At 41.1% G+C, this 11375-nt stretch overlaps 3 protein-coding genes and 1 non-coding gene across 4 annotated transcripts in view; 3 read left to right on the top strand and 1 right to left on the bottom strand.

Moving 5' to 3' along the window:
* The window catches only part of cdcp1b (CUB domain containing protein 1b), a 12445-nt gene extending 11039 nt beyond the window's left edge, over positions 1-1406 (bottom strand). The window contains exons 1-2 of the mRNA XM_031866319.1: positions 1329-1406; positions 1119-1187 (exon numbers count right to left, since the gene is read on the bottom strand). Coding sequence (XP_031722179.1) covers positions 1119-1182 — 64 coding nt within the window. The 5' untranslated portion in view covers positions 1183-1187; positions 1329-1406. The remainder of the gene's footprint in view (positions 1-1118; positions 1188-1328) is intronic.
* A 2738-nt stretch (positions 1407-4144) lies between these two features.
* Positions 4145-6330, top strand: limd1b (LIM domains containing 1b). The gene is made up of 7 exons (XM_031866392.1): positions 4145-4223; positions 4424-4525; positions 4806-4873; positions 5093-5155; positions 5785-5915; positions 6088-6139; positions 6247-6330. Exons 1-7 carry the CDS (start codon positions 4190-4192, stop codon positions 6328-6330), a joined length of 534 nt encoding a protein of 177 aa, XP_031722252.1. The 5' UTR covers positions 4145-4189.
* Positions 6331-6554: 224 nt separating this feature from the next.
* Positions 6555-10074, top strand: nrm (nurim). The gene is made up of 4 exons (XM_031866631.1): positions 6555-6744; positions 8068-8261; positions 8356-8532; positions 9042-10074. The coding sequence occupies exons 1-4, from the start codon at positions 6594-6596 to the stop codon at positions 9342-9344; spliced, it is 825 nt and encodes a 274-aa protein (XP_031722491.1). The 5' UTR covers positions 6555-6593; the 3' UTR covers positions 9345-10074.
* Positions 7019-7091, top strand: trnak-cuu (transfer RNA lysine (anticodon CUU)). The gene has a single exon. It is a non-coding gene; the product is annotated as a tRNA-Lys (tRNA).
* Positions 10075-11375: the final 1301 nt, after the last annotated feature.

Below are 11375 nucleotides of genomic sequence, written 5' to 3'. Positions count from 1 at the left end.
CACACACACACACACACACACACACACACACCTCAGAACCCGTCTTTCCCCCATAATGCTCATCTGGCTCTCATCTGAAGCTCTGCAGTCCATCATTATTAGTGCGTCACTAAGTTTAATTAACAGTCAAAGAGTCAACATCTAAATATAACTTGAGCCAACCCGAACACCGTTTTGGAACCTTCCACCCATAAGTCTAAAGGGCGCTCCCAAAGCATATGAATAAATCATGATAGCAGCTCTCTCACTGCTGTGATGCAAAGATATAAATGAAAACAGGTGGTTTCTTAAAACATGTGTGAGGTAAGCTGTGCAAGTTCACACAAAAGAAGAAACCAGGAATTCACTATTTGAACTTGCGAGGACTTGAAGGCAACACTGCAGCATTCAAACCGTTGGCTAGAGGGTTTCTTGTGACAGTAAACAATGGGTGTGTCGAGGATGTCACAGAATTCAAACAACCGTATCTATAGTGGCAGAATAGAAGTTTATATGATCATTTCCACAAACACCATTCAAGAGAATAGCCTACATCCACCATGCTGCTGATGACTTTTCCACAACAAATGAAAACAGTAAGTGGAGAAGAAAGCACTGAGTCTAACAACAACAAAAAATATGATAAAAAGCCAGCTCAGCAGCAGATTGCAGGTCAATCATTAATGAAGCCATGATGAATTCATGCCTCTAGGAAGCTCCATAAATGCCTCATAAACCTTTTGAAAATGGAGGTCTAGAAGTCACAGGCTGACTGAATATGAGCTTCAGCCTCTCATCTCCGCCGTCGAGTCGATCAATCATATACAATGTTGGCTTAACGTCTTCGACCACCTTTTAACGTATTGACACGAAGCTTTAAACCACAGCTCACTTCAACAGGACCCCATTTGGTTTCGCGTTTAATCACAAAAGACAGCCCGCACTCTCATCTCAGGTGTCTGACCCAATTAAACCTGAAAAGTGCCACAATGTTTAGCGCACTCTTTTTATTTTCTCTTCTTTTTAAAGTACAGCCTACAGAAAACAATAAAGTTAGAGGGGGAGGGTTGTCGCGAACAAAGCTCCACCAGACAGTAAATGAGCATTATGCTTCCTGCTAGTAGAGATAATTATCCCACCTGATGAGTCGAAGGCCGTCAAAAACAGGAGTCCTAGGAGCGCGCAGCTCGCACCCAGCTGCATGTTCACTGGAAGAAAATGAGGATTTTCCTAAATAAAAAGCTTCAAAAGCTTTCAAAAAATGTGATTTATAAGGCGCTGTTTCTCTCTCAACTACACAGCTGCATTTTTCATGGCGTTGACAGCCACTTCCTGCTCTGCGTTACTACCTGTGCGCGGCGGCGCGGTGGAGGGCGTGGTCCGAAGGTAGGTCACGGTTACCTGTCCGAACTTGACGGGTGAGGAGGATCGGGGGCCCTGCCGTTGTACCCTTGAGCCGAAACACCGCTGCGTTGATACGCAAAGCATTGATTCCTGATAAGGGCACGAGTCCTTACGTGACTCCACTTCGCCGTGTGGCACAATGGGTGCCCTATTTATACGCAGCCAAACATGCCAAGGATTGTTGGCATCGTGCGGGGTGTCCCCAAAATGAGGCAGAGGAAGGGCTGTGGAGGCGGAGCTCAGAAGTACACAGCATCGATAGTATTATGCACCAACAAACTGATAAAATGCCAAGGGGATGATTTACATTCAGTCCCTATTGGGTCATATTTCTGGTGACAGTTTAAATGAGAAATGTATTTATATTTAAAATCAGGTTGTATCTGGTCAGCTGCATTTTTTTTTCCCACCGTGAAATGATGATGAAAATGTTATTGGCTGATGTCTGATAGTAGATCTATAGTGTGGATAGCACTCCCATGTTGCAGAGGCTCTTCTCCTGCCTCCACATGCCTCGTGACGCAGACATTCCAGCACAGAAACATACCTGAGGGCAGGACGACTCATTTGAGTTACATTTTTGGAATCTTTAGCCGAAATAATTCACCCCAATTTTAATGCAAAATGCCTCATATTAACCCTCTCCCTCAGTTTTAACCCATGTGGCCTAATGCCATCTTTATCATTTTCTCCTTCAAACCCCAAACTTAAATTCCAACACTCAACAATACAGAAGGAGTAAAAATAATTGAGAAAAAGACTTTCTGTCTTTGTGAAGACACTTTGATCCCCTCCTAAAACACACACACACACACACACACGCATACATACACACACCTTTACAATCAAACACAAGTGATCTCACTGAGTTTTTTTTTGCGTTGAACCAGTCTGACAGCACCAGAGTGGGCGTTGTGGTGAATTCAAACAGCTTCAGTGTGTCTCAACAAGAGAGCTCAGTGAAGAAGCAGCAGCTGTCACACACTTCCCCTCCCATGTTACTGTAGATCCACAGCCAAACATGTGCTGCCGAGAGTTTCCCGACTAAAGTTTCCGAAGGGGAGTTTGACGGATAAGCGCCACGATGCATGCAAATGTGGAGACATTATGTAAAGTGTCAAACTGTGTTACTTGTTTATTGTTTAGACGGATAAGTTACATGATTGTGAAATGCTTGTTGAGCCGTCGAAAGTCAATTATTTTTATTTTAAACATGTTTGCTGTCTTCTTTTTGGTCTCTTCCTCTCTTTCCTCTCATTTATTTATAGAACAGATATGGTCAATATTAAATACAATGATGAGACATGAATGAGAGGAGGAACCATGGGAAACCATTGTGTACATGTAAAGAGTGATTAAAACAAGGATAGAAACTAAATACAGACGACCACATTGTTCAGTTACAATCCGTTCTGCTCACTTGGCATAAATAACAGCATTTGTTTTCAACTTTCCGGGTCAACGGTTATAACACGAAGGTGCCTGAAGAGTCCACATGAGGGCAGTAGGATATATGGGCAGCATCAAGCCCTCATCTATGTGAGGTTTTATGATTAAAGGTTGACGAGCTTTCAGGGCTCCTGTTCAATATTTTGTTCGTGCACGGACAGATTGTTGATTGCAGTAAAGCAAACAGTAGTGATCTTCTTTTTTTGTTTAAGGAAAACCTCAGTGGATTTTGGACACTTTTGGTTGAAAAGCAGGCATGTTTGTTTTTAATGTTTCATATGTTCATGTCTCTTAGTCCATTTAAGAAGATACATGTACGAATTTTAAAGATAGTTTCAGAAGACAGATGTCTAATAATCATCTCACGACCGTGTGACCCTTTGGACCAACCCCAACCACTGCAGGTTACTTAACTAAACGACCTGGATGAAGTAGTTCACATGAGCTCCACCTCGACCAGCTACAACAGGTACAAAGCTGCTTTTATTTTAATGCATCAATGATAATAATGAAATAATTGTAATATAAGATAATATTGAACCCACATGAATAATTGTTTGACTTTGACTTTTGATACATTTTTCTGAAAAACTTCTGTACTATTACTTAAGTACGCAATATTTTGAATGTAGTACTTTCACAGTTTTGTTTTGGTCATTTAACTGCTCTGAATGCTTCTTCTCATTGGTGGAAAGTAAGTAAGTACATTTACCCAAGTGTTGCCTGAATATGATACATTACTTTACAATTCTTTGTACTTCAGCTCAGAGAGAGAAATACTGTACTTCTTTACTCCACTACATTTATTTGATTATTATTATTGTGAGGCCACAATAATTATTATTATTGTGAGGCCACTACATTTATATGATTACTTAAGCTACAGGTTACTTTGCAGATTCAGATGAATAAATCAAATATATGATCAATGAATAGATTATGATGCAATATTATATATTCATATGGGAGGCAAAACTACTCCGCATTTTTTTAAAGTAATTAAAATCAGCCCCAGATTTACCAGCAATGTATGCACATGTTGATGCATTAATTAGTATAATCCAACGATATAGTATTCATTGCTCTGAAACGGTCCATTCTGCATGAGGAGTATTGATCCCTTGCGGTGTTTCTAAATTGTGCTAAAAGACACCAGTTGGCCTCGTCTGTTGCCACCCACTCAGACAGCAGCCTTGGAGGAGTCCGGGGGTCTGAGGAGAAGCACCAATGCAACACCCATGAACCCAGAAAGCAGCTCCCCTTACAGCTGTCTGCACCGCACATAAAATTAGACCCCTCCGTCAGTCGTGCTGTTGGCTCCAGCGGGCAGAGACAACTGCAGCGAATCCAGTAGGAGATGGACCCAAGATATAGCTCCAGTCTTTACTTTGGTAAGGAGAGAATACACTGAATATGTTCCTCTCTAACATAGTTTTTGTCTGTGGGTTAAGACCATAATTATTATTGATTGTGTGTGTGTGTGTGTGTGTGTGTGTGTAGTCAGTCTGCACAGTTTGTTTTCAGTCAATGAAGAACGGATCAGGGTTCACAGTAACCAGTTGTCTATTATTTGTCCTTGTTGGGTATTCAGGAAGCTGCACGAGCTGCAGTAAAGCGGTGTACGGTGAAGGGAGAGCCTGCCGGGCGATGGGATGTTTATTCCACAACACTTGTTTCACCTGCAGCGTTTGCAGTGAGTCCTCCTGATGTGAGGCCGGATGTTCTGAGTCCAAATCTCCTTCTGAGACTGTATTTCTTTATAATAATAAATATTCACGCCTCATTAAGCAGATATAGAAATGAATGCATTGCTGTGTGTGGTTTGTTATTAAAACTATATTTAAAGGCCAAAAGAAACATTTTAAGTTGAATTTCCGTCTTTATGTAAACAAAATAAAACACCAGTGTGGTATCAAATGTCACGTCAAGGATTTATGTTTACCGCGCTTCTTGTCTTTTATCTTCATGTTTAGGTGAAAAGCTCAGTGGGAAGCCATTTTATACAATGTCAGGAAGAATCTACTGCGAGGATGATTTCTTGGTGAGAATATAGTGCTTCAGCATGGCTGCATACGGAGTTAAATATCACATAAACATGTGGGAGAAACGTTTTTTCAACTCCTCGGTATGTTCGGTACATACTGTGGAACTGACAATAAAGCTAACTTTGAACTTTGAACTTTGATTTCTATCCAGTTTGAAGATCTACAGCAATCGTCCAGACATTTAATGAGTCGATTTGTTTTGTTATTTACTGCAGTACTCAGGAGCTCATCCATCCCAAGAAGTGTGTAACAGCTGTGGGTGTTTAATCATGGACATGGTGAGTATGTATTAGTTTACTGTGTATGTATTATGTGATACATGCTCTCTCCAGTGGTGGAAGTATTATTCAATCTTTTACTTTAGTAAAAGTAGAAATACCACAGTTTAGAAAATACTCCCAAAAGTCCTGCATTTAAAATGCTGCTTAAGTAAAAGTACGAAAGTATTGGGATCAAAATATACTTTAGTACCATAAGTAAAAGTAGTGTGCAGAATGGCACATTTTAAAATAATGTATTACAAGAAGCGATGCCTTAATATGTATATTACTTCAATGTTGCACCTGGTAAAGGTAGTGCTTTTTTTACACTGCCAGATTGTGAATTTTCAATAAAATATTCTAGTCATCCGAATACATCTGAATACATCATAAATTATTTGTTCATTTATATTTTGTTTTCATAATCTAAATCTGCAGCGTAACTATAGGCATAAACTAAACGTAGTAGAGTATTGTTCCCTCTGAGGTGTAGTGGATTTAAAGCTTGAAGTAGCAAAAAATGGAAATACAACAATAAAGCACATGGTACCTCAAGATAGCATTCAAGTGCTGGAGTAAATGTACTTAGTTACTTTGCACCGCTGGCTCTCACATTGTGTAAAGAAGAGCTGGTTTTGCATCGTCAGGTTTTGCAGGCTCGTGGGAAGTCCTACCACCCATCCTGCTTCCGCTGTGTGGTCTGCAGACGGAGGCTGGAGGGTCAGCCCTTCACTGTAGACGCAGACAGCAGGGTCTACTGTGTCAGCGACTACCACAGGTGAGTTTCTGATACAGGCCCTGAGCAAGTACAACAACAGTGGGCCAGGTCTTTTGAATTCACACTCCAGACAAAAGAAGAAACCAAACCCTGCCCGACAGGCCACACATGAGACGGGTCACACCCACAGTGACTTCACATCTGAGTTTCTGTGACCTTTTGCTGGTTTCAGGGTCCGAGCCCCTCTGTGTGCTGCGTGCAGAGGGCCGATACTGCCAACTGAGGTTAGCTGAATAGTTTGTTTAATTAATGGCAAATAGCACGAATTTTTACTTTAGTTTCTGAGGAATGATCGTAAAAATGTCCCTTCATTTGTTGATTTTTTTTCCAGGGGTCTACAGAGTCTATTCGTGTGGTATCATTTGACAGAAACTACCATGTAGAGTGCTACAGTGGTGAGGTTGACCTCATTTGAAGACAGAAGCATTTTGATATGTGTGTTTATTTCCCCCCCGCTGGTTATTTTTTGGTAAATGTAAAACATTAAAAAGATGTTTTATTCTTTAGCATTTTGTTTGTATTTCTACAATGCTTTGTTTTATACCCCACTTTGACAACAAATTACTGTATGCACTTTTCCCTTCTGGTTCAGAGGCGACACCGTGTGTCAATATTCGGTATTACCACAAACTCCCGGAAGAATCTTCTGTTGGTAAATGAAGATCAACGCTGATTGAAATGGCGTCAGTCGGGCTACGTGGTTGGGCTCTCTGCACCGTGTCTCTCCTAAACTCTGCGTTTGTTTTCATATCCGGTGCGGACTTTGTTCGGTTTATATCATTTCGAGCCATTTACCACAACATCACCGGGGACACGAAGCTCTGTCAAGGTAAGCTCCCGTACTTTAAACTGCTGCTGCTGCAGCCGACCATGCGAAGTTAACGCGAGCTAACTTTAGTGGAGGAGTTATTTTTGAAACCTGCTAACATGAGAAGGCTTTTAGTGTCGGGGCTTAAGACTTTGGTATTTTAACGTTACTTAACGGTAATTACGGTGTAACAATAGCAACAGCATAGCCGTGCTTCATATATAATATGAATGAAATTAAATCATAATTCATATGAGTTCGTTGAAAGATTACCTTTTGACCATAAGGTATCAGTGCCCGGCTAGCTCAGTCGGTAGAGCATGAGACTCTTAATCTCAGGGTCGTGGGTTCGAGCCCCACGTTGGGCTACATATTTTCTTCTGAAGGGATTTGTTTTTTTCAAGCCCGTCAACTCAGCTGTTGTTTTTAATGGTGGATATCGTATCAGACATGTTTTACGTCAATGTGTATATTCTCAAAATAATATAAGTCTGTTGTAACTGTTTTAAAAATGGTGAATACTTAAGTATAGTTTTCGAAAACTAAGTTGGTCGAAATCGAGTTCAGAAGCCGTTATCACTGCATTTGGCACTGCAGTGTGCCAAATTCTGCATGCAGTGTGCCAAATTCTGCATGCTTCACAGAATGAGTTACACTACTTTTAATCTTATTTATAGGGTTTGTATTTCTGCTTCTCACTCATATCTGACCTGAGAAGCTACTAAATCATGCTTTTGCAAGGTTGATGTTCGGTCATTACGAGTAATAATTAATTGAATGTAACACAAACAGAATGATAAGGAGGACTACACCGTGCTTGTATTACAGTAAATGTGGAGCAATGAAACTGTGGGTTATGTATAAATTGCTGTGACATGTTTAGTGCTTGAGTGCTCGCAAACGGGGGGTGTGTTCTCAATGCGATGCCTCGGTAGTTACAGTGTGCAAAAGACTGAACATTGTAATAAACTTCGGTCAATAAACCATAGTGCCTGCCCAAATCACACTGAATGTGTCGTTTTTAATGAATTGCAGAATAAAATCAAAACAAACCAGGGGTATTAGTTAGTGTGAATGTGCTCTATTTATGTATATATAGGTTTATATACACAAAAAAACTTTAATTATTGTCTGGACTGTACAGCTTGTTCAATCTAATTGTTGGTAGTCTGAATAAGCTACAGTTTACAGCTTAAAATGTATTTTGTGAGGTTGTACACATAATGACAAATTATTTTATAATGACTATATTGTGATGCTCAACATAAACATAATTAATGACAATATTCCAGTTGATCAGAATTTGAAGTGACCTTTCTCTTCACACCATTTGCCCACACCTAGACTCTATACCGTGGTCGGTGGCCCTGCAGGACAGCTCTGTCCTCGGGTCTCTTTTTGTGGATCTGGGGCTGCTGGCTCTCTTCATCGTGCAGCACAGTCTGCTCGCCTGGTCACCCGTCAAACACGCCCTCCAATCAGTGCTGGGGACCCTGAACAGGACGGCTTACTGCTTCACCACAGCACTGGCACTTCAGGTACTGCAACACAGACAGAGTTAAAGTTGAACGTGTTTTACATGTCGCTTTTCTTCCCCACTCTGCATCATCATTCTCTTTCCTCCTGCGATAGATCATCATGCGTTACTGGCAGCCCGTGACTGGCGCCCCCTGCCTGTGGTCGGTGCGTCATGCACCCTGGAGTATCTGGTTCCCTCTGCTCTGCTTCAGTCTGCACTTCCTCTGCTGGGCAATCATCTGCAGCATCCTCATGATCTTTGATTACCCTGAACTGTTGGGCATCAAGCAGGTAGCTTATCAGTGTTACATTTTCATAAATATTTGGGGGTATTTCTGCCTTCATATGACAGAAAACAGTTGAAAGGAAACAAAGAGAGAAGGGGAATGACATACAATAAAGGTGATGGGTTCAACACTGGTTAATCTCGAGGCCACCAGGTGCCCCAATTCATCATCATAGCTGTATTAAGTATCATAGTACATCTTGTTACCTAAACTGTTACATGATTAAGTTTCCTACAGATTGATTTGCCATAACTGAGGTGCATACAGTATGTATCAGAAAAGTTGACGTTACATGTAATTCTTCAATTTACACAAGGAAATGTGCAATGTGAAACGTATCAAAATACATTTTCTTGAATTGTGATTAGACTTTCAGCAGCAGGGAGTGTGTTATCTGTGACAGTGGTTATGAAAAACTCAAAAATGTTCCATAAATAGTTTGACTTGTTATTGGTACTGCCTGCTGAATCTAATTTGTCTCTCTCATCCTCACCCTGCCCTCCTCTCTCTCAGGTGTACTACGATTGTCTCGGTTTAGGGGACCCTCTGTCTCACAAGTCACCTCGTGCCCAGCACCTCCTGTCTCACTTCCGCCACCCGGTGTGCCTTGAGCTTGGCGTCGTGCTGTGGCTCCTGCCGGCCTTGTCCCTGGACAGGCTCCTGCTGGCGGGGACTCTGTCGACCTACCTGGCCCTGGCACACTCTCTGGACAAACAGGATTTAGCCTACCTCTGCGTCCAGCTTAACCACAAGCTGCAGCTCTTTGCCGAGCCGCACCGGGGCAGCGGCGACGCCAGCGACCACAAGGAGGAGTGAAGTGGAGGTCTTCTTACTGCTTCGATGTGAAGCTTCAAGCTAACTGCGGTCTTAATATTCAACAGAAATGTTACAAAACTCACTTCTCAATCAACCTGGTCGTCTGCTCTGGCCATTTCTGCTAAAGCCAAATGTCCTAACTCAACTTGACACTGGGTTTTTTAAAGTTTTCTTTTCACTGATTACATTTAGGAACAACGATTCTCAAATGTAATCAGAATATATAACGTTTTATTGTAAAGTTTTATTTTGTGTCCGAAATTGATTGATAATACATGTAACATTTTGCTATAAAACCTGTCAAATATTCTTTATTGAGTTCATCATACAGTACATTTTTACCATTTACCAAATTCAGGTATACGCTGTATTTCTATGCACACTCATTTTTAGTTAAATTGTCATTGAGTAAGAATGTCACACTGATATTTCACACTGTCAAAAAGCACAAAAATGCAGCTTTGTTTTTCACACTTTTCAGCTATCATGAAGAACAATGGTATTTCTTAGATCATGAATTGTGTATTTCCTCAGTTGCTCTATTTTGTGTTGGGGACAGTAATGTCATGAACAAAGTGAATAAAGTTGCCTTTTCTTAATATGTCATTAATTCTCGAACTTCAAAAGTACTGTAATCTTTGATTTAACATGTATTTTATGCTGGTATTAGTTGTTGTATTATGGCTTCACTGTAATGACAATTATAACTTTAGGTATTTTCATGTTGAATGAATACATGTAATAAGCTGCATGCAGTAGGTATGTAAGATGTGTATTTGTTATCTCTATTCATGTCTTATTATTATGAATATTAAAGTAGTTAGAAAAAGAAAAACATGCCATGATGAAATGAGGTTGATCACACCGGAGGTATACTCCTGCAGCTATGAGCTCTGCCCTGCCGACACCACAGCCCGTTACACAAACCCCTCCACCTCCATCTTTTTTCCAATTAGTCCTGTGGAAGGAGGGATGAGATGAGGGTGGGGGGGGGGGGTTGTTGCCTGGACAGACGGCTGTGTTCTTGAAACGCCTCTTCTTAGGTCCGACAATATGGTGTGTGCCACTAAACTCTCCTGACGGAATTTAATGTAATTATCGGATTACAGTGCAGCCGCTCCAAGCCCGTTTACTACTATAACGACGACGGAGGTATGTTCGTGCTCTGGTGTACAGTCAAGTTGTTGGGTGATTTGACGTCTTTTTAAAAACAGCCGTTGTGACAGCACAGATTAATCTGTTAGTTATTGGCGAAGGAGATTTTCCGTCGAGGAGTGGAGCGCATTACGCACAGCCAAGTGGAGATGACAACTTTAAAGTCTCAGCGGATATAGGCCTACTAATATCTTTGGGTCGTTTTTGGTGAGTTTGGTTGAACACTTTCATCATAAATATTAGACTGAAGCAGGGAGTGATTTTCTGTTACATGTGCATTATGCGCTGCAAGTGTGATAAAGTTTATGATACTATTTTGAGAAAAAGATGAACAGGTAAGGCTGGAAATGTTGTTCCACCGTGTAATTCTGCATTCATTTGCATCTTTCTATGTGCTATTAAACATTGGAAACACATGTCAATTGATAATTAAATTGTGTAATTTGGAGTTTTATAGTTTATACTGTCCTAAAAGTTAAATATCTCGATGATGTTCACAGCTATTTATGGTTGTGGAGAAAATTGATTTTAATGAATTGTTTCCTTATTTGCAGACAATTCACAGAGGCTCTAAAGAAGAACAGCAACCATCTTGTTCGAAACCTTTTCTGTTATGTCTGTCTCCTCTCTGCCGGAATGGAAGCAACTCCTGCTGGAGAGAAAGAGGAGAGAGGAGGAGGAGAGAGAGAGGAGAGAGAAAGAGGAAGAGAAGAAATTTGCCAGCATGCCCGCCTGGAAGCGAGGGATCATCCAGCGGAGAAAGGCGAAGCAGGACAGTATAGGTGACAGGGAAAAGGAGAGAGACGTCTGTCTGCTGCAGGTGGATGTCAGATCTGCTTCTGATGGTCTGAGTGACACGGATAGCATTGTAACAGT

Source organism: Anarrhichthys ocellatus, unplaced genomic scaffold (assembly GCF_004355925.1).
Source record: "Anarrhichthys ocellatus isolate YVR2014 unplaced genomic scaffold, GSC_Weel_1.0 scaffold35, whole genome shotgun sequence".
Classification (NCBI taxonomy): domain Eukaryota; kingdom Metazoa; phylum Chordata; class Actinopteri; order Perciformes; family Anarhichadidae; genus Anarrhichthys; species Anarrhichthys ocellatus.
This window is presented reverse-complemented; position numbering and strand designations above follow the sequence as displayed.

Coding starts and splice junctions, on each gene's coding strand:
- limd1b (XM_031866392.1), top strand. CDS start 4,190: ATGGACCCAAGATATAGCTCCAGTCTTTACTTTG. Junction 4,526..4,805: donor TTTCACCTGCAGCGTTTGCA/GTGAGTCCTCCT, acceptor CTTCATGTTTAG/GTGAAAAGCTCAGTGGGAAG. Junction 5,156..5,784: donor GGTGTTTAATCATGGACATG/GTGAGTATGTAT, acceptor TTGCATCGTCAG/GTTTTGCAGGCTCGTGGGAA.
- nrm (XM_031866631.1), top strand. CDS start 6,594: ATGGCGTCAGTCGGGCTACGTGGTTGGGCTCTCTGCACCGTGTCTCTC. Junction 6,745..8,067: donor GGACACGAAGCTCTGTCAAG/GTAAGCTCCCGT, acceptor GCCCACACCTAG/ACTCTATACCGTGGTCGGTG. Junction 8,533..9,041: donor AACTGTTGGGCATCAAGCAG/GTAGCTTATCAG, acceptor CCTCTCTCTCAG/GTGTACTACGATTGTCTCGG.